A 27,598-nucleotide genomic window follows, 5' to 3' on the forward strand; every position below is an offset into this window, starting at 1 on the left:
ATTCTTTCTTTTGTGATGCTAGGTCTTAATTAGGTTTGAGAATTTTATCCAAAATTGTCCTTCAATTAGGGAACCTTTTTTTATTCAGGACTACAGCATAAGCATGGGACAGGAAAAACAGGTGCTAGCTTCATTCTTACCTAATTTCAGTGATTTCACATGTTCCTTGGACTCTCTGGTTTTATGTGAGTCTGAGCAGCATTTAAAATCTGTATTACAAAGATAAAACAAGGGTTGTTTGAAATTCTCCTGAGCAATGAGGAAATTAGGAATTCCCAGTCGGAATTGCAATGGTTCTTTGAAAAGGACATTTAGAAGTCCCACAGAATGAAACACTTCTCCAGAAGTGGTGAATTAGCGTTCTTTTCACAAAGTTTCCCTTTTCCCCTTTTTTCAGGTTAATGATAAAAGGTATCCTCAGGCCAAACTGCTTTTGGGACAGATGGGGGCATTGCATCCTGCCAATCGGCTAGCAGCTTATATCACAGGCAGGCTGCAGCCCACAGTACTTGATATTGCAGCCCTCAGTACTGTGATCTCCAAGGTAGCACCCAGTGCTAAAACTCCTGCTTCTGGGACACCATCAGTCCAGGGGCCCACAACATCAGCTCCTAAAACTACATCTTCCACCAGCAGTCCTTCAACCCCCACTGTGACGACTCTGAAAACCCATGTCCCAGCACAGAGACAGATAGGTAGGTTGGAACTTATTACTGTGTTTTAAATTGCGTGAAGCTGAAGTACAGAGTGAGTGTACAGCGTTAATGTTGATTTCTGTGCAACAGTGCATGCTGCCTTTGGCTGCATTGCCTACCTAAGATGCCTCTGCACTAAATAACCTCAAAGCAGAAAGTTTTGACTTCAGAGTAAGATTACAGATGTTGACTATTAGTTGTTTTATTAATGCTACTAGTACATATTTTCAAGAGATGAGAGTGGATGGATACTCTCCAAATACAAACTGGAATTTTTGGAGTTTCGTTTCTGTAATTTTTAATTGCTTTTCATCAAACACAGAATAACTTCAAACAAGTAAAGTACCACTAATACATGGTTCTTCACTGATCAGATTTTCGGTTGATGTTGCACTCATAATTCTTGTGACCACCAAAGATGTGTGAAGCAGCAGTGAAAGACAAGATGGTCCAAATCTGGATTAGTGAAACAGCAGGTGTGCAGCCAATAACCACGCCAGTCTCTAATCTCATTGGATTTCACAAGCTAAACAGGGTTGGATTTAGACAGCACTTTGAGTTTAAAAAAAAAAACAACAAAACTGGAAGATTCATGAGTTACTTGTGTATCTGAGTTGGTACTGAAATGGTTAACCCAGTGTGGCAAGAGAGGAAGTTGCCCTTAACTATTACATTTTGCATGACTTTAAAAAGAGAAGACTAGTACCCACCCACATAATCCCACCCAGTATTTAAAGATCTGAAGCTTTGCAAGGGAAAAGGATGTTTCCTGTGTCCTGGAAAAACTTTAATTTCTGATTGATAATCTGTTTTTCTTTCTGCCTAAATTTTCTTTGCCGTGTAAATGGGTGTGTTGTTTTTCTTGTCCTGTAATAAAACTTGTCATTCTGTGTGTTTATGCAGTATGAAAGAGCTGGCTGTGTTTCATTGGTGGGTGAAGTCATTGCAACATATGTGATTTAAGTTTAAAGTACTAGTTCTGGCATAATCTGGGTTAAGAATGCTGTATGCATAAATAACTGCAGTGTTTAAGTTGGTCTTGGTCCATAATCTCTATGCTGCTGTACTCATCTGTAGGCATCTGGGGTGATGTAAATGCAGTATTCTGGTCCCTTGGAGGGTAAGGGATGAGGTAAAGGATCTTCCTAACAGTGATTCATTTCCATTGGTTAAATTTGTTCCATCTAGTCTGCAGTTGTTTGGATGTCAGTGCAATTAGAAGCGGAAGCTCTGTATCCTTCCCATCCCTTTCCCCTCTGCCTGTGTAAGATGAATACAGTAGAAGGGGGATGAAAATCAAGAAGCAGTAAAAAATGAAAGATGACACAAGCTGTTACACAAATAATTTGATGTTTAGAAAATACTTAGAGCCCATTATTTCACTTAAATGTTTATTTTCCTGCACTGTTAGTTAGGATTGTCCATAGTTTCACGATTAAGAACAACCCTTCAAAAGCTAATTCTTCTGTGTATCTGGGAAGAAATGCAGTAAAAAGCTACAGTAGTGGAATAAGGCAGAGGTCTTTCTAACATGTAAGGCATATCCAGGACTACCATAAAGGTTTTGATTTAATTACAAGGTACACAGAAAAAGGAGGCTCAAATTCATGCTGAAATTACAGTTGTAGCACCTCATGAAAGGCAAAGAGGAAATCTATTAAAATTTTGACCTGCAAGTTTTTATTTGCAGCTGCCCGACCCTCACCTGGTGGTGTGTTTGCCCAGTTTGTGATAAACAAAGCAGGAGCTCTGCAGCAGAAGGTTCCTGGAGCGAGCACACGCCAGGCGGCCTCAGGACGACAGTTTCTGAGTATCAAGCCCACACCAATCACGGTTATTGCTCCCATGGTTCCTTCAGTGCCATCTCCAGCTCTGTGCACAGTCACTTCTGCAGTCACTGCAGCTACCACCACTTCTCCAGTTACTGTGGAAAGTACCAGTGTAGCAGCATCTACTGTGACCACTCCTTGCCAGACAAAAGCTGGTGAACCTCCCTGCTCTCCTCCTGCAATTGCAGTTACAGCTGCTCCTGCAACACCTGGAATCAGCACCTGTACTACTCCATCCACCACTCCTACTGCTACTGTGAGCGCAACAAAAACAACAGGGATTGTTGCAGCAGTAGCAGCTACATCATTCCCAAAACCTGTAGTAACACCACCAACTGTTACTTGTGCTGCTGTCACAACATCCACTTCCACAGTTGTACTGACAACAGCTGCAGCAACTACGCCTGTGGTGACCACACTGACTTCCTCTGCTGTCTCTGTTCCAGTGATACTATCAGGAGTTAATTCAAGTCCTCCAAAAAGAGGTAATGCTTAGGTGCTTTGGATTATTACTACAAACCCTTGGTTTTTTTTTAATTCTGCTTCTTTTCACAGCAATGATACAGTCTGTGTCTGGTTTCAGTTTAAATATGGACTCACTTGCCTTGTCCCCCTTTCAAAAACAGGGTAAAAAGTCCTATTCATCACCCTAATGTCATCTCTTAAGTTACTTTTTGTATTCCTGTATATCAGTCTGTGCTGGTAGAGAAAGGAAAAAAATGTAACTATCTGGTCAGTGACTGCTATGAAGTGAGCACGAAGCATCACATCATCCCTTGACCTATAGACATATATAGCACAGTTATAACTGCTAGAATTTCATGGTTGGCACAGAGTTCAGGAATTAGGTAGGGAATTAGTGTCCTGTGTCATGGTTGAAAAATGTCAGTGGAACTACACGGAAAAAACCCAAAACTGTTTTGACGTGGTTGTTTCCATGCATTCTGTGAATAAAAAGAGAAAAACTTGCTTTCAAATATTAAAAGAGATGCAGTTGTTTCCAAAATATTTGCACTTGTATTTATTAAGAATAATGCTTGATTTGTAGGCAGTCTCTTAAAGTGATTTTTTTTTTGTAACTTGTTAAAATATTTCAGAAGATGCTGTTCCACAAGCTGCAAGTAAGACTCCCCCAAAGATAGCTCCTGGAACAGACAAACGTGTTGGACCTCGATTACTGCTGATTCCAGTGCACCAGACAGCCTCTGCTCTGCGGCCACTGAACACGCAGGTGGCACAGAGGCAGAAGATGGTCCTTCAGCCCCTGAGGAGCCCTGGGGCTGTGAACCTGTTCAGACATCCCAATGGGCAGATCATCCAGCTTGTTCCCCTGCAGCAGCTTCGAACTGCGGGTGCTCAGCCCAGCGTGCAGCCAGTGATGCTCCGCAATCCAGGTACGAAGTCCAGTGCTTCTTTCACAGCTGACTGGTGTGTTACTCAGAAATGAGCAAGGAGATAAATGTCTCTGTGATGCTTTCACCTGCTGAAATTAATTGAACAGGGTCTAATTTGTTTCTGTGTGACTAGTTGAAGAACACAGTGTAATTATTCAGCTGCAATGCAACTTAAATACCATGTGTATAATATTCAGAAATTGCAGTTAATAGCTAAGTCAACAAAATTTGGGAGGAAGTAAAAGAGCCTATGTGTATGCGTGGCAGTGGAGCCATGTCCATTGTACTGTCACAACTTACAGGACTTGACCTGGTGATTCGAAAACATTTCTTGTTGGAGATTCTCTTAAAGAGAATGAGCTGTTACCCATGTTTCATTGGAGTGCTGCTCTGTTTTTGTTAGGTTTCCAGGTTGGTTAGTGTGTTTACAGGAGATATTCAGATTAAATGTTATACTACAATACGAAATTGCCAGGTTTTTTTCCTCCTTAAGAGTGTGGGAAGAAAAATAAGTGTGATTTTCAGCTTTTTCTCTAGTACACAGTGGAAGACAGGGTTGGAAGATTTAGAAGTTGCAGGTTGGTATGCTGTTGTATGTATTTATAAATTCTAACCCAAATGTACTTTAAATGCAGGTTTACTCTTCTGTTCTCCCTGTTTCAAAACACACTTTAAAGAGAGGGAGTTAGAGTGGGGTGGAAGGGAGAGCAGAAGCAAGCACAGTAGATAAAACTGTGGGGAGGAGAGCAAGCAATGCTGAGATTTAGTTAAGGTTTGAGCATGAGGTGTAGTAAAGAATCAGTCAACAAGTTTATTTAATTTCTTTCTGTTTTGAGGCTCTTGCTGAATAAGAGAAACTAGTTGCCAGTTGGTAGTATTTTTTCTCCTTGTTTATGAAGTGTTGAAATGCTGCAGAAGAATTCATAAAGGTAAAATGTGGTAGTGTAACTGTGTAATTTTGACATAGTTTTTCCTCTTTGGAAGTCTTTTATCGAAAGAAAAGCAAAAATATTTTAAAATTAAATACTATTTTTTACTTTCTTTTTTTCTTTAAAAAACCCCAGTTTCCTCGTTTTCCAATAAATGTAAAATGGGAAAATAAAATGCAATACTTTAAATGCTATGTCTTTTTTGATCAAAAAGCTCAATGCTTGAACTTAACATCAAGTCTGTTAGTTTTAGAATGGCCAATTCATGTGTTTTATTGTGGTGTTACTTAAAAAAATTCAAGTTTATAATGTCTTTATGCAGGACCAACTTTTCCACTGAGAGCTTGAGGTCAAACACCTGATTCCATTATGATCCTTGAGAATGGAGTCTGTTTCTAGTACAGCATCAAATACTAAAACTGGAAGAAAAAAGCTGCTTTGAGAAAGTCTCAGTTGATGTTTTGTTTTCCTCACAGGATCTATTGTAGGAATCCGGTTACCTGCACCTTCCAAGCCTCCTGAGTCACCCGTTTCTCCCACTTCCTCTGTGTCTTCCACTTCTCCTGCTGCAAATTCAGCTGTACAAGCTGCAGTACCCAAGTTATCCCCCCCATCCAACCCAGCCACTCAAGCATCTTCTCTTCTTCCTTCAGTAACAAGTTTTGTGTCACAGGCAGGCACTCTGACTCTGAGGATCGCTTCCTCTGCTGTCAGCAATGTCACAAACCAAACAGCCTCTGAGTCTAAAATAGCCTGCAGCTCGGCTGGTCTGTCAGCCACCACCGCTAATCTCATACCTTTACAGTCTGGAAGTTTTGCTTTACTTCAGCTCCCAGGACAGAAGACTGTGCCAAACTCTATTCTTCACCATTTTGCATCTCTTCAGATGAAGAAGGATTACAGGAAAATATGCAAGAAAGAGGACTCAGGTGCTGCTCAGCAGAAGGAGAATGGGAAGGCTCAATGCTCAGGTGACACAGAAGTTACAGAGTCTGATGTCACAGTGCCACATGGGAAACAAGAAGATGAGTTGTCGATTAACCTGTCAAATGCTGTTGAAGAGTCAGCATCTGGCACCGTCACACCTAGTGGTGATAGAAATTCCACTGCATTAGAGATAGTGGAGAAGAACTCAAAGGTGCTAGAGAGTTCTTGTGATAATAGCTTTTCTTCTCAGCATGATATTTCTGCAGATGTCATATCATCTGACCATTCGTACATCAGTGAGAAGCCAAATGATGAGGAAGAAAAAGGGGCTTCTGAAGAGAAAGAGGATTCGGTCAGATCTGAAACTGTTGTGGAGGCAGTTTCAGCTAACTCTGTTTGTGGGTCATCAGATGAGTCTTTGGTTGCTCCTCTGGATAATGCACATTCACAGAGTCTTGAGAATTGGGAGGCTGCACAGTTGAGGAACCATGGGAAGGAACAAACACATGCTGAATGGGAGGAGAAACCAGTAAAAGAGGAGGAAGAAGAAGATGCACAGACACAGATGGGTGAGGACAACAGAGCAAGTTCTGGGCAGTTACATAGTCAACAAGGGCAAGATACACAGGTGAAGATCAAGGAGGAACAAAGTGAGACTGAACTGTTTGAGAACAAACAAGAATTCCAGGATGATGCTGCACAGCCAGATATGGAAAGGAGGGCGTACAAGGGCTCTATAGAAGTGGAAAATATAGTAGAGAAAACAAGAAGTAGGTCTGAAATTGGTTCTGCAAAAGAACTGGATAATGCTTCAGGAGAAAAGCATAGAGTTGATATGGAGGAAGGCAAAGGAAACATAGCTAGGCAGGAAGGCAGTAAAAGCAAAGAAAAAGGTGCTTGTGATTCTCTGGAAGAAATGAAAACAGGCCATGATATTCTAACACATGTTAACAGTTCTTGGAGCAAAATATCTAGCATTGTACCCCCTTTAGAAAATAGAAGTGAAGTAGATAACAAAGCTGATACATCAGAGAAAAGTGACTTCCTGACAGCACCAGAACAGAGGGCACACAAAAAGGATTACATGCCCACTATTGATATAACTGCTGATGATATGGAAGAGGATGAAGAGGAAGATGAGGAAGAGGAAGAAGAGGATGAAAAAACTGATGATTCTGCTGATGAGATGCTGGATGGTGCTTCTGACTTCCCAAGTGAAGAGGAAATAGATGTTGAAAAAGTGGTAAGCATGTAGCTATTTATGAAGGGATTTTTTTTTCTTTTCTTTTTTTTTTTTATTGACCAACTAACATGTCATAACCCATGGATTTGAAAGACAGAGTATGATGTTTGTGTTTTGGACTTTAGTTCCTTTAGGAAGTGTAAATTTGGTTTCCAAGTGGAAATATCTTTCGTTTCTTAGTCGCATGCTTTTTTTTAGGTAGCAGTGTAGTGGCCTTGTAGAAATTGCCTGGTTTTCAGATAACAGGAGTTCTATTGAACGATTTGTTATAGAACTGTTTCGGGTTGTCTTCCTCCAGTATTTACTCAAATAATTTGCTTACTTGTAAGCAAATTATAACTTAATGATCTAAAAATGTAGTGGCCAGCCTAGTATTTCTGTTATTTTAAGATGTTTCCTTCTATTTAGTTTTTGTAGCCTTAGTTAACATTTATTTCTGAAAGGAGTATTTTAATCCATTCTTGAATTCCTTTTTTAAGTAAATACATTTAAATAGTATGTGAGAGCTGTCATTCCGTATTTAATAGAAAAAAAATTGCTCCAAAAGTCACAGAAAAGGGTAAAACTTTGTGGTTAGTGTAGTTAAGATACATTTAGATTTTAATGCTCATAAAATTCCCATCAAATATAACCCAAAAATTAAAATAAAATAATCCAGTGTGTAATTCCTTTACTTCTTACATATCACTACATGACTTAAGAAACAGTGCATTGTTACTTAAAATTATGAAGCTGTTGTTTTATGAATTAGTCAATGGACATATGAATTAAGATAGCTGTTTCTTGGAATGAGATACAAGTGAAAAGAGAAGGATTAAACTGGAGAAGTTGAAAAACAGACAAATTAAAAATAGGAGAGATAATGGTTGTGTCTTCAGGATAGAATTCTTTTGGTCCTTTTGTGTTAATGTAATCCTCTTGCAGTTGAAAATCAGACTAGAGTTCTTTGGTACAAACAGGTCTAGAGGATTCCTAGAGCACCTGGGCAATAACTTCTTGGTACAGGTACTACAGGAGCCAGCTAGGAAAGGTGCCCTCCTTGAACTGCTGCTTGGTAACACAGGTTTCTGAGTGAAATGGCAATGGTGTCTTGGCCACAGCAGCCACGAAACAATCCAGTTCAAATCTCTGGTGAGAGGAGGAAAAGTGCCAGCAAGACTTCAACCCTGGATATGAGGAGAGCAGACTTCAGGCTGCTCGAGGAACAAGTTAGGAAGGTCCCTGAGGTTATCCCCCTAGCTGACTGGTTGGAAGCCAATTGATTCAATCTTTTTGGATTTCAGTAAAGCTTTTTATCCTTTATGTCACAGGATCCTTCTAGACAAAATATCCAGCACTTGTCAGGATAAACACGTCAAGTGATGAGTGAGCAACTGGATCATGGGTCAGGTGTGAAGGGTGGTAGTGAATGGGGTAACATCAGACTGGTGACTGATCACTAGTATGGTTCCCCAGGGCTCCATCCTCAGGCCTGTGCTCCTCAGCATCTTCATAAATCATGTGGAGGCAGGACTGGAAGGGATGCTTTGTAAGTTTGCCAGAGATGCAAACTGGGAGGAGCTGTTGACTCTCAAAGGCAGAGAGGCCCTGCAGAGAGACCAACTATGTGAAGTTTAACAAGGGCAGGTGCCAGATTCTGCACCTGAGATAGGGCAACCCTGGGTTTACAAACAGCCTGGAGAAGGAGAGGCTGGAGAGCAGTGCCATGGAAAGGGACCCAAGGGTCCTGGGCTGTGGCAAATTGGGTATGAGTCAGCAGTGCCCTGGCATCCAGGAAAGTCAAGCTTGTCCTGGGGGGCATGAGGCACAGCATGGCCAGCCAGGCAAGGGGAGGGGGGGGGGGATTGTCCAGCTCTGCTCTGCTCTGCACTGAGGTGGCCTCACCTCGAGCCCTGTGTGCAGCTTAGAGTGCCACTATATATAAAGGACATTAAGCTGTTGGAAAGCATCCAAAGGAGGGCTGTGAGGGTGGCAAAAGGCCTTACAGGAGTGAGGAGCAGCTCTGTAATGAGTGGCTGAGATAATTTGGTCTGTTCAGCCTGGAGGAGACCTCATTGCAGTCTGCAACTTCCTCATGAGGGGAAAAGGAGGGGGAGGCACTGATCTCTCCTCTGTGGTAACCAGTGACAGAACCCACGGGAATGAGATGAAGTTGGGTCAGGGGAGGTTTAGATTGCATATTAGGAAAGGGTTTTTCACCCAGAGGGTGAGTGGGCACTCGAACAGGCACCCCAGGGAAGGGGTCACAGCACCAGCCTGACAGAGTTTAAGAAAATGGATAATGCTCTCAGGCACGCGGTGTGATTCTTGGGGATGATGCTGTGCAGAGCCAAGAGATGGACTTCAGTGATCCTTGTGGGTCTCTTCTAACTCAGGATATTCTATTATTCCATGATAGCCAAGTGAACAACTCTAGCTTTTAGAGAATCTCTTCAACTTCCAGAAAAATTGACTAATCAGTTCATATTCCAGCTTGCTCTTCTCAGACAAGACAATAGCATCTCAGCTGCATGAAGGTGAAGTACAGATGTTATTTTTGGAAGTCCCTTTTAAGTGGAAAACTGAATTGTTGCTGCCTTGTCTTCAGTTAGGTGGTGGCAGTTTCATATGTCCTGTATCCTTTAATAACTTGAGCAGAGTTATTAAATTTTGAGAACCACTGTTAATTCATTCTTGATGCCAGATAAACTTCTCTGACATGGTAGTCCTAGGAATTTGTTGGTGAACCAACAATAGTGCAATAGTGTCTAGGTCACAGAGTGGTCTTCTATCAAGGTTGGTGTTTGAAAACTGTTTTCTTTCATCCTGCAAAAGGATGATGAAGCAAATGAGTAATATTAGAGATTATAAGAAATATTTGTTTTGGAAGAAACATACCACACAGGTTTTGACTGATATGGCTTGGAAAGCCATGTAAAGGTATGTCTTTACTGCAAGCTCACACAAATACAACAAGCTAGTTTTGGTTCTAGAGCAGTAAAGCTGAGGAATGAGATCTCAGGGGGCTGTAAAAACCTGCCTGGAATTTGGATTTGTTAATTGCTGTTGCTGGCTAGTTGAGTTAGCACGTCAGTGCCTAATGGAGAAATCAGTTTTGGAATTAAACTTGTTATTTTTCACTGGGATGTACTCTTCTCTCATCATAGTGCTTACAAGACAAGCTGCACTGGTATTTTTTGTTGAACTGGATGAAGTCAGATGATGTAAACAGGCTGGTAGAGGATATTTATCTGCTTCATTAAACTAGTGGAAACAGAAGCAAAGAGTATGTGCATGTCCACTAGCAGTTTTGTTTAGTGGAAATACTTAAGACAGCTCTTCTTCTATTAGTTTGGAATGTGGACTGGTTTTGGTTGCTCAGCAAATGGCCATTTAAACCTTAGAGAACTCCAGTGAGAGTCAGGAAGATTGCTGCCTACCTGTAGTAGCTATTAGTGTTTATTCTTTAGCACATTTTCCCGCTCTGCTTAATTGTTCTTAGTTTTGCACATCAGTGCCCTTCAGAGTACCTTCTTACCTTGTGCTGACTTTGTGTCCTTGACATAGAGACTGTTCTCATCTCTGGTCAACAGAAAGAAGGTTCCTGAGATGGTATCTTTTCCTTTTTGCATTTCCTGCCCTGAGTTGCATCAAGACAAGCTTAGGATGGTTAATCATTATGGGTTTGGTGATATGAATAAAATTTTCTGGGAATATCTGTAGAAGCAGACTAATGAGTATCGGGACCTGCTGTCTGAACAAATTCAAGTGCGATGGTTTGGGAGGTGATGTTAAACTCTTGATCTCCAAGGCAGGATGATTGCACATGGAGTTCCTGCTGAGAAGGACTGCTTGGCCTGGGCTCCTGATTGTTCACAAGTCCTTGTTGGCGTAAGCCAAGACCATGCCAGGGTTTGTTCTGGTACTGTAATGCTACAGATAAGAGTCCCATGGTTCAGCTTACTACTCTAAAAACAATTTCTGTGTCTGGCAAGGTACTGCATTGTAAGTGTTGTTTAAAAGTGTTTTTCAGTCATTCTTTTTCTGAGCCAAACACTGAAATTATAAGGACTGTTATCAATTATTATAAAATGGTAAGCTTCATACTAAGTGCAAGTTACATTTTGTGGACAATATAAATTCTAACAATCTCTTGCATGTTGTCAGCTTTTAGTTCAGAGCATGTGTGAAACCTGCAGACATTGTAGCACATAAGGCAGCTTTAGAAATTGCACATTTACTTAGGTAATGTGTAATGACATCCACTGTCTTGTAACCTCTTCCCTCAGCACTATTGCTGAGGATCCTCTACCATCAGTAATTTGCTCTTTAGGTATCAGCAATAGGGGTTTAGGCTGCCTGGAACAGACAAAAATCAGAGCAGAGGGCTTAGAAACAGGCATTGTAATGAAGAGAGGGAAAAATGCTGTAATTTCCACAACAAGTTCAGAACTCTGTTGTAGAATGGTATTGCTCCTCTGGTGTCTTCATTCTATAAGGTATTTCACCCTTACTCAAAGGCATTTAGAATTTATGTAATTACAGGAAGTAGTTTGGAAAGTAGTATGAATTGAGTGATGCTAGAAAGGTAGGGCTTCCACAGGCATCTTCAGGAATCATGCTGGGCTATGGATAATGTTCAGCCTATGGCAGATTGGCAATACTTCTATAGGAATAGCTGTTCTTAATGTCAGAATTACTTACTTCTGGTGATCTTCATGATTGTGATATTTTCTTGTTGCTGGGAGTTCAGGGGTAGAGAGGAAAGATCTACGAACCAGAAGTATTTTCCCCTTTGTTGCTGGATGTAAGAACAAAAAAATTAATTACTTCTGTTTTTCATATGTCCACATTCAGAATGTGTAAACTTTTAAGATGTTAAGTTCTTGGTAGCCAGTGGAGTTTTTTATTTCTGTTTTATTTTGTCCATCTTTCATGAAAAAGATACCACATATTGGGTTTTGAATACCATTGTTTAATATGATAGTATACAGACTGTTGCAATTCTAGAGCAGCTCTAGCCTTGAAAATTGCTATCAATCCTTTGATTAGCCCAGTATAACTTACCAGCACTGGAAAGCCTTATGACAGCAGTGTTTCTATGGTAAGCTAATTTCCTGGGTGCTTTTCCTGTTTCTCTCTGGATTATAGCATCTTTTTTGAACCACCCTGCCAGACCATGTTTCCTGCAATGCAATGATGTCCAAATGTTGTTAAGACAGAGTAGACCTGCCCACTGAACAAAACCAGTATGCATCTCTTGCACTTAAGAGTCACAGAAATGGTACTGTATAAAGTGGAAAAGCTTAGAGAAAGTATCAGGAGGCTTTCAGCATCAAGGTGGATTTTTATAAATGATCCAAGAGAGCAGGCAAGAATGTGAAGTGCTCTTTATATAAAGAAATAGATCAATGTTGGCACTACCTCTTGTACATGGAGTATTTTCAACATAATGGCAGTATCTCTTCAGTAGTTCTGTGATTTGAATCGTATATTTGTTTGAGTAGTTTTTGTTTAGTCAGGGTAGTTCAGGGAACTGGGTAAAATAAGAGTAGAGAATGGAAGTGTTACCACATTTTCTTGCTTAAGGAGAAAGAGTTCTTTGTTGTAATCAGACCAAAGATTGTAATGTAAAAAACTTCACTACAAACTGTAATACAAACAATTGGTTGAAAATAGGCATGTTTTCATGGGAGAGGGGTATCACCTGGATTTACAGATGACCACAGGATTGGTATTTAACTCTTTCTGTTGCTACAGAACTGCAGTTGTTCCTTATCTCTCTCTTCACAAAATAGCAAGTTTTCTTGGTCAGGCAAGCATGGAGAAAACATACTCTTCAGAATATAAGAAATATGTAAAATGATTGGGCAGCATTTTGGAAAGAGCCAAAATCTTACTCGTCATCATGTAAACAGTTTGCTGTGCGATCCAAAGAAGCCTGACTGTATGATATCATGACTTTTGCTATCTTTGGTATGAGAGACCATTACTAAGGTGGTAACTATTTCAAACTCTGTAAAAAAAGTCAATTAGCAAGAGTCTATGGTATTAGGTTGTAAAGACAGTTTAATCTTACTTGAAAATGGAGGCAGGAAAATTCTGCCTTGTGAAAGCTTTTGTCTCAGCCATAATCATAATAAGAACATTAAGGACAAAGATGGGTTCTGCCCTTACCAAAATGCATTTTACAGAGTTGCTAGTGGGAGGAATTCCTGGAGATGACAGTTAAAGTAATCCCCTGCTTAGCACCGTTTACTGGCCAGTAGCTGGAGATGTTGATTCCTTGATGGTTCTAAATGTTACAATGTAATCTCATTTGAGACTAAAGTGAAACTGTTTTGGCCTGAGCTCTATTGCTGAGTAGATACTCGTTTTAAAAAACCAAAACAAAACCTGTTCCAGGATGCGTGTGAATACAGAGAGGATGACGAGCAGGTGGACATTGAGACCGTGGAGGAGCTTTCAGAGAAGATTAACATTGCCCGTCTGAAGGCCACAGCTGCTCATGTCGAACCCTCCGACCAGAAGTAAGCACCCCTGGAGAGCACCTGTGTATCCCCTGTGTATCCTGCTGCTGGCTGCCACTGAGTGATTCCATTAAACAACAGGTGTAAAGTGATGACAAGATAAGGCAAGGCTTCTGGCATGCCTTCCTCAGCGCTGGTGCTTCCCAGTGTCTGTGAGGATGGTGCTGGCAGCACTAAGAGTAGTGTCAAGGTGTCTTAGCCTTTTTCTATTTCCCCTTTAATTAATTCATTAATGGGGATGTGTCTTGCAATGTAAAATTGAGTGAATAGCCTCCCTTCCTGCAAACTGAAAATTAGCAGGGTTGTTTTTGTGTTACATGTGATTTTGTAAGCTTTGTTTATTCTTGCTGGTGGACTTCTGGGCAGGAACAGTCATTAGGTTAATCCCTGATGCTGTAAATGAAAGATTTGTCTTTGGGACCGTTGCCCCAGCAAAGAAAGTATTTTCTTATTGACATATAGTCTGCCATGGTTGGATAGCTTGGCTTAATTTTTTTGGTTGGTTTAATTTTGTTACTGTTGCTGCCCTTGCATTTATAATGACAACGGCAAAATAAAAACATTGCTTACTTGAGGAATGTAATGATAGTCATAGCAGTTTCTCAGATGCATCAAACAAAAAGAGAACGTGGCATCTATCATTCTTTTTGTTTGAAGATTTATTTTTTGAAACTTTGAAAAAACTGTTTGGTGCTATTATATGTCTACCAGATAGTTGCCTCTTTTTTCCTCCCCTTTAAGGGTAACAGCTCAACTTTTATCCTTAGGTGGTGACTTTGCTTTAAATTTTGAAGGTCTTTCAGTGAGCGAGAAAAACAGATGTCATGTTTTGTTAAAAATAATTTTCAAATGTGTCTTTTCTTTGTTCTGTTGCAGCTCCTGAGATATGAGGAAGCTGCTGTTGTTATATATTAGGATAGTAATAAATTTGAGGATTTTGATTGGTGGTTGTTGGTGGGGGAGGGATTGCTCTGCCATCTATATTAAATCCGTGTTTAGTAAAAACAGAACCAAAACATAATTTAAAAAGATACTTTATGCAGCTAACAGTCGCAAGCTGAATTTATTCTTTTTGGCATATAGTGAAATAGTTCTTTTGCACTCTGAGATAATTTCACAACTTTCAGAACAGCTCAGTTATTTCCAGGATGATGGCATTGGAGATAAGAGTTCACTTTCTTGAGAAAACTCAACAGTATCCTGCTTTTATGCAGTTACACAAGAAAAGTTAATTTCAAGGCATAAAAATGAGCAATTCTAGACTGTTGGAATGTAGTTTATGAGGATAGAGTGTATGAGATGAGTAGCATTGGGAAAAACTTTTTACCTTTCTTCCAGATACCATCCTCCTAATTCTTCGGATGAAACATTATCAGAAAAACATTCAAAGGTATATGTTTGCTCTCCTCTTTCCTTTTAGTATCACACCTCCATTTTAAAGATAAATTTTCATCTCACATGCAGCTCTTAATATGATTAATCTGTCTTACAGATACTTGTGATTAAATGCAAGAAACCAAATGTGCTGGGGGGGATTTGCTCAGTCCAAATCTCCTTAAGGCAAAAGGGCTGGTGCTGGCAGTGGGTTTCAGATTCAGCTTTGGCAATGGGAGGAAGATCTGCCTTTTATTTATGACTCTGTTTGCTTAGGTTTTGTATTCTTGGCATGAATAATTTTTACAGCACACTTACAATAAATGAGCAGAATTTTCATGTGTTGAAGAAGACAGTATGTAGAATTATATAGGTGCAGCACTAGATGAAGGATTTCTAAAAACAGAACTTTGAATATATGTTTAGGCAAGTTAAGATATCACAGAATCCTTTCAAACCAAAACTCACTGCAGTCCTTCAGAATCTTGTGCAGTATTTTTGGGTGCCTCTGAAGCCAGTTTCTCTGTCCATAACTGTCTGTGATATACTTGACGTCAGCTCTAGGGCTTCTTTCTGTGGTGGGGTGGGGCTTTGGGTGTGGTGGGAACCTGGTGTATGTCTTAGCTATTAGAGCAGGATGGGATGTATGCCTGAGATCCCTGGATGGGGTCCAGGATGCTCTGTCTGCTTTTTACCTTTTCCATGTGTCCTCCTCTCTGCCCTTGAATTTATGTTGTAAGGCCCTCCCTTGACAGGAGCCCATGGCCAACACAGGAGCAGTTGCAGCTGTACTGTGCTCAAGTCTGCCTGTGAGAGCAAAATGGCTCTCAAGAGCCAGATGTCAGGAGACAAATCTTCAGATTCCTTCTAGTCCAGCAGACTCAGAAGTAGTATCACTGAATCTGAGGAGTCTTTCTGCTGATACTCTGGGGTAGTAGACGTAAAATTATCTAAAGAACTGTGTTAATTACTTCCCCATTAAATACATAGCATAGCTGTACAAAACCTGTAAGAGTAATGATGACATAACAAACTTGTCAATCTGTGGAGATCAGTAATTTTGCTTATTGTCTGGCAGTCATTTTAGAAACTTAAGCAAATTCAAAACCAGAGGCACTTGGCCGCATTCTGTTTGTTGGTGGATGTCTGGGGTGATAAATGTCAATGCCATCTTTCACATTCTGACTTAAAATGTGTCTTTGGCACTAACCCATAATGAACCTATGAAAGAAAATGGAAACCAAACTAGTTTAACTCCAGGGAAAGATTCAAGTCTCCTGTATTTCATGTAATTATTTAATTCATTAGTAGACTTTCTTGACAAGCAAACAAAAAATACTTGGCTCAAACATATGTGATTTTGTTGTAATGCTGTGATTTTATCTAAGTAGCCTTGTGTTGCAAAAAATAAAAGCTTATGAACTGGAGGGACTCATGCTCTTTTCCGTTAGGGTTGATGTGATTATGTTGGTCACTTCTTTGGTCAGCATTTCATTTCTTACTGTGTGTCCTGATTCTGAACTCTCAGGAAGACATAGTAGCAGGATAGCATGACGTGGAATCTTCAGGTGTCTGTAGAAAGGCTGTAAATCTCACATGCATTTGAACATTGTCTGCCATTACATTGCCTTCTTTACTTAAACTGGTCAATCTGGTTGCTCCTCCTGCAGAAGCATCAGACCTGGAAAAGAAAGCTGAAGTCCCAGGCTGAAGCCTTTGCTCATTACCGCCAGACACATACAGCAAATGAGCGTCGGCGACGTAATGAAATGAGAGGTCTCTTTGACAAGTTGAAGAAAGTTTTGGGGCTGCTGAACCTTCCCAAAGTCTCCAAATGCTACATTCTCAAGCAGGTAGGTATTTTGGAGCTTTAGTGAGGAGGAGAATCATTTAATCTGGACAGAGTAATTATGCTACTATGAACTCTTCAGATAAGTCCCAGTGTAGAGGGGAATTCTGTCATCTCTGCAGGACGCTCTAGAACAAAACAATACCTGAAAAAATCTGTATTCCAAAAAGCATAGTCTTGATCATATGAACATATATTTTTGGATTTGCCCTCCCCTTATATTCTTTGTGAATCTTGGAATGTTATGTCTTAATTCTTTAGTGGTTTACTGTGAACATAAGGAAAATTTTTAATCCATTAATCCATAATGCTTGAGAAGATAGCATTCCATTAGGCAGTTTACAGACATTGAAAGCTTAATTGTAAAGATGTAAATGACAGGAAACTAAACATGAGTGGTAGATATGGAGTTGTGTTTATCAACTGTACCTAGAAACTGGAAGATAAAAGTTTGGGGTCTTTCTTAAAAATTGCTGACCTTTGGAGGAAGGACAAACAAGATGTTTATCACTCTTCAACCAGCATTTAGGGAAAGCTGGCATTCATGGTACTTCGCACCTATCTATCCTATTTTCTCAGGATTACAGAAGTTTGAAAATAAATTTTGTAAAGGTTTCTGGGAAGGAAAGCTATTATTTTGTGTGTCACTGCTTTATAAATCAGTTCCCTGATACTATTTTAGGCCTTTGAGGAAATCCAAGGACTGACAGATCAGGCAGATAAGTTTATTGGACAGAAGACATTACTGACACGCAAACGAGATGGTCTGATTCGAAAAGTATCCACGCTCTCAGGTGAGACTGGTTTTGGATGCAAACTAGCTGTAATAATGAAAGAAAAGGCTTTTAGGAGTGAGAATGTGTGGAGTAATCGGTGCATCCAGGTGTGCCATTGGTTCTCAGAAAATTCAGACTCGTGATGCCAAACAAAGTTGTGCTGATAGAAATGGCTTTTGTTTTCCTTCATGCCTAAAGGAAGTGTGGAATGCTCTCTGTGCTGGGAGCCACAGGCTTGGGTTCCTTTGGAAGGGTGAGGTGATGGTGATAGTGTCGCTTCATTCTGTCACTGGTCACTTGCTGAAATGCCTTTTCTGCTCAGCCCTTCACAGTCACACACAGTTGTCTCTGGTCAGCACTGAAACCTCCAACTCTTTGCAGAGCTTTGCAAATGACTCCTTGTCTTGCTTTCCCAAGAACCAGTGCTCCTACAGGCTAGAACATGTCAGCCCTATACACAGAACAAAACTGAAGTAGATTCTAGACTGCTGCTCATCCAGACATTACATCTTGTATTTACTGTGTCTTTCTGTCTCATTTGGAAAGGTAGGAAAGCTGTGACACATTTTCAACCAGTATCAAAATGTGTGAACAAACAAAATATTATTCTAATCTCGCAGTCTGGGACTATAAACAGTGGAATACCCGTAAAGTAGAAATGAAAGATACTTAAATCTTTTGTATTTACATTAATCCATTCATGCATGTATAAGGTATTTGATTTATAAAAAATAAAAGGTGGTGTAGTGAAGTCTAGTAATCTAGAAATGTATGAGAGGCCTTTTGAGCAGAGAATGAAAGCAAATAACTTCACAAAGTAGTTATCTGATCTTTTGCATTTCTAGTGAGACCTTAAATTTGCTGAGGAATAAGTCCTCTTTTAGGACAGTTAGTTAAATATAGACTCAATTAAAGATATTCCATGATGTTAGAATATAAACACTAAGCAGAAAACAAGCTAGTATAGTCTCGCTTAACTTGAACTTGGATCATATAAAACTGTGTGTATATGCAGAAAACAAATTATTTATGAAATCTGTGTGTTTGTCCAAGGTTACAATGGCAATGGTACCAATGGCAATGGTAAAACTGTATATGAGTTTACATTCAAATGTCATTTGAGTAAAATTGAATGATGTCAGCTTAACACATTATTAGTTCTACCTTCAGCATTTTAGTTTTGGAAAGGGAATTTGAAAGTAGGCTCACTCTCTGATAATTTTTCTGTAGGAAAGACAGAAGAGGTTGTCCTGAAGAAGCTGGAATATATTTATGCTAAACAAAAAGCAACAGAAGCACAGAAAAAGAAGAAAGAACCTGAGCCACAGAAATCAGCTGCACCCTCCACTGCTAGCACCCAGCAAGAAGGATCCTCTGCTGCCCCCAGAGAGCCAACCCCGATAGCAATGACAAACAGAAGGGGCAAGCCATTGATACTTGCCAGGAGAGGAGTCCGGGCCACAGGTGGGCTACAAAAGGGTGCATGTCCTGCATCAAGGGGAAGCAGCCATTGAAGCTGCACTCTGTGGGAAGGCAAAACGCCAGCTGGCTTGTGCAGGCAGCCTCACTCCTGAAACAGAATTGTGCGTAGGACCGGAAAATGTCCATATGATAGGTGAGAAAACCACTTGCTTTCAGTAAGGATGAGACCAGTACGACTGAGGTCTTCAGGTGAACATGACTTCAGAGCCTCAGAATGATGGGAAGTAAATTCTTACTGAGTTGTCCTTTAATCTCAGGGAGTTTCACTGCAATCTGGCAGTAATTTCTAAGAGTTGAAGGTGGTTCTTTTTCTGCTGACTCAAAACCTGAAGTTCAACCCCCAGAATGCAGGGCTTGCTAGAACAGACTCTTTAAAACCTCCCTCCTCAAAATGCTAGCTCTCAACAAGGATGGAAGTTTGCTCTTAAATTGAATGGCAGAGTTGTCAGGCACTGGAGAGTTTTTTTTTTTTGTAGCTGAGAACTTGTAGAGAAGTGTTCAACATTTGTGGAGACCTTCACATCATAAATGTAGGAAGGAACAAAATAATGGTTCCTTCCAGAGCTGTACCTAATGCTGGCTCACAGGGTGCTGTGCCGAATAAATGAGTGTTTTACATAATTCTTCTCTTGCAGAGGACTCTTCAGCCTCTCTCACACTCACGGCTGCAAGCGTAGTGATGACTCCACAGGGGCAGGTGCTTACGCTGAAGAGCCCCCTGGTCCCAGGGCAGGTGGCAGCTGTTCCTTCCACACTGCTGCAGGCTGAATTAAAGCCTCGAGGGGGTGGCACTACCATGGCACCACAGCCAGGTAGGATCATGTGAGATGATGTTAATCAGTATAATACTGTTCGTAGATGTGCTGAGCAGTTTATGAAGTTATGAAATTTTGCTTTGATATTTTGGATTTTTTTTACAATTTGGCTGAGGTAGAACTTGACTCTGATAAGAGAGATTAGATACCATTATTTCAAACTGTCACTTTATCAACAGATTAGTAAAATGTGTTAAAATTTTGCTATTCAGAAATTAGGGAAACATAGGGAGAATTCCTAATCACGTAACCAGTCTGCATTTCTGTTTTTACTGCTTTAAGATGTTACTGAAATCTTGCCTTGAAGTGCACTGTTCTGTTAACCAGGAGTATCTGAAAGTACTGTATCTGAGTATCTGAAAGGCTTTTGTTTCCACTTCATCCCCTGTTTCCCTTTTCTTGTATAAGGTGTTACTTCTGTGATGATTCAGCTGCCAGGATCAACAGTTCCTGTCCAAGTGAAAGGAATCCTTACTAACTCTACCATTCCAATTACACTGTCAACTGTTGCTGAGGATCCAGCACCCTCAACAGTGGTATCAGCTACAGCACCCCATTCAGGTAAGCTCTTTGTTTTTCATGGATCTTTGTGCTTGCATGTAGGGAACATTATCCTTGCAAAGCTGAAGGTAAATTGTTTTCTCACTAGGGAGTAATCATAGGTGTTATTGTTATTCAAAGAAAATCATGATTAAATGTTTTGAACAGTTTAGAGGGGCCTCTAGGAGAATATGGATTAGAGATTTTTAACTTTCCTTCGTCTCACCTAGCCTGCTTGCCCACAGGAAAGTCAGGAAGAGTAGATACTGGAATGTGTCTGTGGTGTAATGCATCCTCCTGGGGAAGCTTCAGTTCAGAGTGGTGGTGGGACTACTGAAAATCTTTGTCTGTAACATCCAGATTCTGACTGTGGCACAACCCCTTCCCATACTGTGCCAGCTCTGCTGCCCATGGGAGGGCTGTTTTTCAGGACCTCATGCTGTCCGTTGGATCTAGGTGTGGGGTGGTTCCTGCCAGCAGGGTTCTGCTTGCCATCTGTTGTGCTGAAAGCAAGCCACTCACTTTCTGCTTCCTTATAGTTGTTCGGTGATAATGAAAAAGGAAAGTTCACTTCAGGTGTAGGGCTGGGAAAAATCTGAGTGCTATTAACAGGGAATGGCTAGGAGGCAGAAAATAGGTAATCATTTAGTCCCTGAAATGTCTCTGTAGTGCACAAAAACAGTAGTGCAAGATGTGATCATAAAAACAAAGCATAAAAAAACAGTAAGAGGGAAAATTCTCATTTTGTTTGCCTCGTGCATCACCGTCTGAACTGTAAGCATTGCAGTTGGTTGCACTGGAGCTTACTCTTGTTCTACAAGTTGAAAATTAAGCTATTGGTGTGTTAAACCTTCAGTTGACCAGAGCTGTGTAAGCAGTCTAAATTGCAGTTTACTTTAGAAAACCCTGAAAGTGAGCTCATTATACTTACTTAGGAATTACTTGCAGTTAACACATACCCTAATGGATGCTGCTTTGTGTGGTTTTGCAGAAAGTGAAGATTCATTCATGATGCCAAAGATAGTTAATGTAACATCACTGGCTGCTGAAGCAGGCATGAATCTAAACCTGAACCGAAACAAAAATTCTAATGCAACAGCAGCTGCAGGTACTCCAGCTTCTGAGCAATCCTTGGCTGTAGCACCCCTTGAAACTATGAATAGTGACAACATCCTTTCAGAAGAAAAATCCAAACCATGTCTGGGAGACAGTGGTGGAGATGGAGGAAACACCACAGGTCCAAAGAAAGTTTTCTTTGAAAATAAAGATGTCTTTCCACAACTCTGGAACGTATCATGTACAAAGGAACCTCCAGAGTCCTTCAGCAAAAAGCTCTGCATTGGTGAGTTTGTAGGAAGCCAAACTAGGAGGAAAGATGGAGATTCTGGAGGGGAAAGATTAAAATCCAAAGAATTGTCATTCCGCAAGCTGCAGATCAAAGATTCCAGGATAGAAATGGAATTGAGGAAAGTAGCATCGGCAATGGAGGAAGCAGACCTGGATACAAGTGAGATACTGAGCAGCATTGAGGAGGGTGATGATACCGATGAAACCCTCACTTCGCTGCTCAATGAAATCGCCTTCCTCAACCAGCAGCTGAATGATGATGCCTCAACCATGTCTGAGCTGCCTGGTGCCCTCAGCTCAGATTTCTCTCATAAAGATGCAGAAGCTCGTCGGGGCGCAGCCAGTGATCTCTCTGCTGCAGATGGGTCTTCCTTCCAGTTTGGCCATTTGGGAGGCAGTTTTAAGGACCTTTCTGAAGTTCCAGGAGGTGGTGGCTCTTTAAGCCCCCTCCTGCTGCACCTGGAAGATGATGACCTTAGTGATGGGGACAAGAACTCTGGGGAGCCTTCATCCGAGGCAGATGTCTTAAAGATAGTGATAGGTACTGAAATGAAGAATCCACTTTCCAATCTGTCTGTAACCAGTAGTGGGAATGGCAAAACAGTAACAACCTTGTCAGATGCCACTAACGTGACTCCACCGATTTTGCAGATGAAGACTAATCCAGAAGCCGGTAATGCTGACAAGTCGTGGAGGCCCATGCCGAAGCTAGCACCACTTGGTTTAAAAGTGGCAAGTCTGCCAGTGGACTCAGAAGGGCAGAGTAATAAAGTGATGCCCTTACTGGCACCTGTAGCTGCAAAACTGCCACCTAGTGGGGTAAAAAATTCTTTACCTTCAGCTCTTCAAGAAGGACAGGATAACAAAGTAATGCCCCCATTAGCACCTGTGGTTGCGAAGTTGAATACTACTGGGACTTTGCCTTCAAGTTCAGCAGGCAAATAAGTGCAGATGTTTTTTATCAGACTGGAACAGAGATCTAGAGCAGTGTGTCCAGTGTCATTGTTCAGCAGCCTCCATTGTCTGCAACACTTGTTTTCTGTATAGCATCAGTACTGTGTTCATCTGAGGGGCAGGCCCCAAATTGTAAGTAAGTGTTAGGAAACTTTAAGCATGTTGATGTACTTTTACCTCACTGTTGTATTCTGGGTGTTCTCCTTCCCATTCTCAAGACAACAGAGATGATCTATAACCATTGCTGGGCACATGGTATCCTTCCAAAATTGGGTTCTTCACAGGAATAGTTTATCCAGGGACGGAGAAACTGAGGCTGTTGAAAGAGATTTTTTTTCTCTCCCCAGTAGGCAGGCAGCTGTCTTGTTGGGGAAAAAAAAGGATTATCTGTTTTTGTACCAGGCAAATTATCTATGCAGAAACAGCGTTGTTCATATTTGCTTGTTTTAATATTTGCAGAATATGATAAATATGCAGGAATCAGGTTGTAGTTACTCTCAAAGTTGATACCTAGAGCGGCAGAAGGGAAATCTGAGACTGCAGAGGGCTGAAGTGAAAAGGTTTTTTCTTTGGTGCTAGATAGTTCTCTAGCAGAGACTTTTTAAGAGCTTATGCACAGAAAATTTTAATAAACACAACTCTCACTGCTGGGGAAGAAAAACACATTTCCACATTTCCCAATGTAATTAGAAGGAGGACAGTATGTTAACTTTAATAATACTGTCCTCACTCTCATCTCCTGCCCCCACACAAATACTTCTCTCTTTGATGCTTAGGAGATCCGTAAGGAAGAATTGCAGAGTTGAAGGAAAATGGCCACCCTATTGCTATGTCTTTAAATACATTGCTGAAGTGGTTTGAGTGTTTTCCCAGGTCCTATTTTCTTTCCTTCTGTCATTCTTCAAGATGTATGTGGTGGCTGGGAATGTTCACACCAAGTATTGCTTTGTGAAAACACAGAAAGCTTTCAGGAGTCTTGTAGCCTGGCACAAGTGAGTGAGGTGTACATGTGAATGTAAATATGAAAATACGTGTATAGCTTTCCAAACCTTTCATTTCTTTATAAATTCAGGAAAGGTACTCAGAGGTTTCTCACTGCATTTGCACAAGCTGTGTATAGCAAAAAAGTCAACAAAAATGCTCATTACCAGGGAAATAGGGCAGTATTGAATCACAAGATGTATTTTTTATTCTTCTCTGCCACTGCTTACTCAATAACCTGTAGATGCCCTTCACTGTTCAGCTGTTGAACTGTGAGGGGCCTGCAGACTGTAAAGATATTTATATTTTTGTACACAATTTCTGTTTTCATAGTTTTCTTGACAAATGAAGTTTTCAGCCTCGGAGAGATGATTTGTTAATGAGTATACACAATCTTTTCCTATCAAGTTTGTAAATATAAGTTACGGGGGGCTTCTTAACTGTTCCAAAAAGGTAAAAAATATTGCCGTGAAAATTGAAAATCATACAGAATTTCGATGGTGCATTTTGTTTTCTGTTTAGGAATGTAATTCCATGTCTTAACTGTTCCAGCAACAGCAGCTGGGATTACCCCCTGTCATCCAAATTGCCCATCTTTGGTGATGCAGTAACCCAGGAATTTCATCCTTCCAGCACGGAGGTTTTGCAGGTGTTGCGAGCAATGTTCTTCCACAGTGAGGGAGCAGTGTTTGTACAACCATAGCCCTGTTCAGTACGCTGCATCTTCTGGATCCATGTCTAGGTTAGATCCATCAGGGAATAAACGTACCTCCGGTGTTTCCTCAGCATTTTTATTATTTATATTATGCCACAGAGGAGAGAAGCCCTTCAAGCTTATTGTGTGTAAAGTTACTCCAGAGACTACGTTAAAAAATATTTTTCACCTGGGCATTCTAAACAGTGTGTTTTAAAATAGTTACATACAACTCTCTTTTGCCTTTTGCGTATTTACTATTCTAATATTTCATACAAGTCTGGTATTAGCAATTTGGAAAGAAGAGTTTAGGTCATTATGAGAGTCCTGCAGGGTTTTACAGTTGTCACTTAATGCCTTAGGAAAGGGGATTTACAATCCCAGTCAGTAATTAGACAAATGTTGCTTCTTATTAAGGATTTTAACCTTATTTTAAATTAGTAGAAAGAAATGCTGCTTCTCATTAAGGATTTTAACCTTATTTTAAACTAGTAGAAACAAATGTTGATTGTTATTAAGGATTTTGACCTTATTTTAAACTAGTAGAAAGAAATGCTGCTTCTCATTAAGGATTTAAACCTTGTTTTAAACTAGTAGAAACAAATGTTGCTTCTTGTTAGGGATTTTGACCTTATTTTAAACTAGTAGAAACAAATGTTTCTTCTTTTTAAGGATTTAAACTTTATTTTAAACTAGTAGAAAGAAACATTGCTTATTTTTAAGGATTTAAACCTTATTTTAAACTGGTAGAAACAAATGTTTCTTCTTATTAAGGATTTAAACCTTATTTTAAACTAGTAGAAATCTGGAGTAACTAAATTATTTTACTAGCACTACATCAGACTCAAATTTATTTACCTGGGAATCTGGTTCTGAGTATTTCCAATAGGCTGAAGTTGCTTATTGTTTTAACTTGTAATAATTTGTTTTTCCAGTAGGTTTCATTCCTCCTGTGTGAGAAACAGCAGCAAAACTTGTGCTGTGATTACTTTTAAATTCCTAATCACTAAGCCTTGTTTCTGCACCTCACTTTTTTATGGTTCCAAATAGCCAGTTTTAATTTTCACACAGAATTGTGTGTTCTCTGTGAGACAGAGAGGCTATAACATGATAACCGATCACACATGATCTAAAACAAATAATGTACTTTTGAGGATGTTCTGTTTATTATCTGGGAGTATAAAATTTCTGTATGTGAATTTACTGTTTGACATTGGGCAGAAAAAAAAATTACTGCAGTAAAAAATGTAATGATGTCAAGATGACAGCAAAACCTTTTGATCCCTAAATGTTACTAGAAAATTAACTAAGAACAGCCCCCCAGTCTGGCTGTAAAAGGTGGTGGCATTGGTGTGGTTCCGAGAAAGATCTTTGATGGGTTCTACCAGCCAACAAAGCATGTTTGAATGCTCTTGGGTTTTGCTCGTTTCACTGTCTTGTGTCTGCAGCACATTATTTTGCTATGAATTTAAATGCTGACTCTTTGCTCTTCCCTTAAGCTCCCAAACATTTTAAAAATAACATATGCTGTCATTTGAGGCAATAATCATAGAACATAACACTTTATGAGAAGATTCTGGAAACAGGAAAACGGGAGAAACAAGGAAACCCCTGCAAGGCGCTCGCTCTTGCTTGACCAAGAGACCTGGAGATTTTCTTTGTTTTTTTACGCACCTGTAAATAGACTGGAATGTTTTTAAGAATATAATGAAATGTCAGATTTAGCTTTTTTCCTTTTATATATTAAAATATATCTTTCCCTCTTTTTTGCTTTTGGAGAATTGATATTTTTGTAGAAATCTAACAGTACAAGACTCTTAACTGTACGTGAGGGACAAAGTGTAAAACTAAAATAAACCAATCAAGGTCAACTAGAAACTGGCTCTGAAAGTTTGTTACAGGGAGAGGGGGAGCAGAAATGACGTGGTGGTGGGCTGTTGGTGACACATGGCATTGAACCTGGGCAAGTGGTACATGAATGCTCTGAGGCCCAAGTCTTGGCAGCTCAAACATTCGGTTTTGGTTCTAGTGATCAGACAACTCAGAGATTTCTCCCTTTAGTCTTAGCAGTATGCAGGAAATGTGGAAATGTCATCCCTTGTAATAGGGGATCTTGACTTGCTGAGTGCAGAAAAGGCACCAAAGGGACTTTCTTTTCTGCGAGATGTACCCTGAGCAGGAAGCCAAGGGGGTTAACATTTGGTCGTGGCACAAAAAGAAAGAGAGCTGAGAGATTAAGCCCATGGAAAAGCTTAGATTCCTTACCCCAAGCCTGGGTCTGTCCTTTGTATCTGTTTCCTTTAGAGAAGTTGAACATGAAGGCTGTCCTAGTGGGAACTAGTTTGCAGATCTGCCTTTAAGTGAAGTGTCAGAGGAGAGATGCTTTTTGAAAAGAAATAGATAAAATGCCCATAACTAGTAGCCATTTATGGCTTCCACATGCAGGAATTGAAAGATAACATTTGAAAGTGTGTAGGGATTCTTTTATTTGGGTTGTTTATTTGTTTGGTGGGTGGTTGGTTGGGGGGCTTTTTGTGTTGTTTTCTTTGTTGTTTAGTTGGTTGGTTTTGTTTGGTTTTTTTCCTCTTTTTTTGGTGGTATTTTTTTCTTCATTATGTAGTACACTTCTACAAATGAGAAGTTAGTCTTACAGACCTGAGAAAAGAAAATACAATGAGGAGAACAGCTGCACGTGAGGGTAAGCAATTGACTGGAGGACATGTGACAGAATTTATTTTTATTTAAAGAGGCCTTACAGGAATGAATTAATATAAACGGTTCACACAGTCAACATATTTTCTTAAATTTCTCAAACCCTTCAGCAAGGTCTCATCCTATTACTCCTTATTTTAAGGGCCAAAGTTACTTCTTGGAATAGAAAGAAGTGTAAGCATGAAGTATATCCAGTCAGCCTTGCAATGGAAAGAACTTTCTAATAGAGGCCAACAATCTGTGCTGGGGATCTGTGTTTTCCAGCATATTCATTGTGTTCTTGGAGATGCAGATGGTGGTACAAATAAACTCTGTTGACAATACAGAGTTACAGGGAGCCTGTGCAGTAACTGATGCTACAGCCAGATTGGAGTCCATAAATGCAATCCAAAAATGTGCAGGACCAGTTTGTCCATAACTGGCAGTGAATGTAATCTAAATAACTGTCATTTGGGGTCATGGTAGTGGAGGAATTTTAATGCCATTTGTTGTCACTTGAGCTCAGTGCCTTATCTATTTGCCCTTTTAACTGCTGCTACACACCAAGG

At 40.2% G+C, this 27,598-nt stretch overlaps 1 protein-coding gene across 1 annotated transcript in view; it reads left to right on the plus strand.

Annotated features, from left to right (window-relative positions):
* Nucleotides 1-26,216, plus strand: part of MGA (MAX dimerization protein MGA) — a 47,176-nt gene extending 20,960 nt beyond the window's left edge. Inside the window, exons 13-24 of the mRNA XM_066551750.1 lie at nucleotides 398-695; nucleotides 2,386-3,009; nucleotides 3,622-3,918; nucleotides 5,324-7,017; nucleotides 13,402-13,526; nucleotides 14,865-14,916; nucleotides 16,571-16,753; nucleotides 17,432-17,543; nucleotides 18,756-18,989; nucleotides 19,643-19,819; nucleotides 20,231-20,383; nucleotides 21,354-26,216. Coding sequence (XP_066407847.1) covers nucleotides 398-695; nucleotides 2,386-3,009; nucleotides 3,622-3,918; nucleotides 5,324-7,017; nucleotides 13,402-13,526; nucleotides 14,865-14,916; nucleotides 16,571-16,753; nucleotides 17,432-17,543; nucleotides 18,756-18,989; nucleotides 19,643-19,819; nucleotides 20,231-20,383; nucleotides 21,354-22,654 — 5,250 coding nt within the window. The 3' untranslated portion in view covers nucleotides 22,655-26,216. The remainder of the gene's footprint in view (nucleotides 1-397; nucleotides 696-2,385; nucleotides 3,010-3,621; nucleotides 3,919-5,323; nucleotides 7,018-13,401; nucleotides 13,527-14,864; nucleotides 14,917-16,570; nucleotides 16,754-17,431; nucleotides 17,544-18,755; nucleotides 18,990-19,642; nucleotides 19,820-20,230; nucleotides 20,384-21,353) is intronic.
* Nucleotides 26,217-27,598: the final 1,382 nt, after the last annotated feature.

The sequence above is a fragment of the Molothrus aeneus genome, chromosome 6, assembly GCF_037042795.1.
Source record: "Molothrus aeneus isolate 106 chromosome 6, BPBGC_Maene_1.0, whole genome shotgun sequence".
NCBI lineage: Eukaryota > Metazoa > Chordata > Aves > Passeriformes > Icteridae > Molothrus > Molothrus aeneus.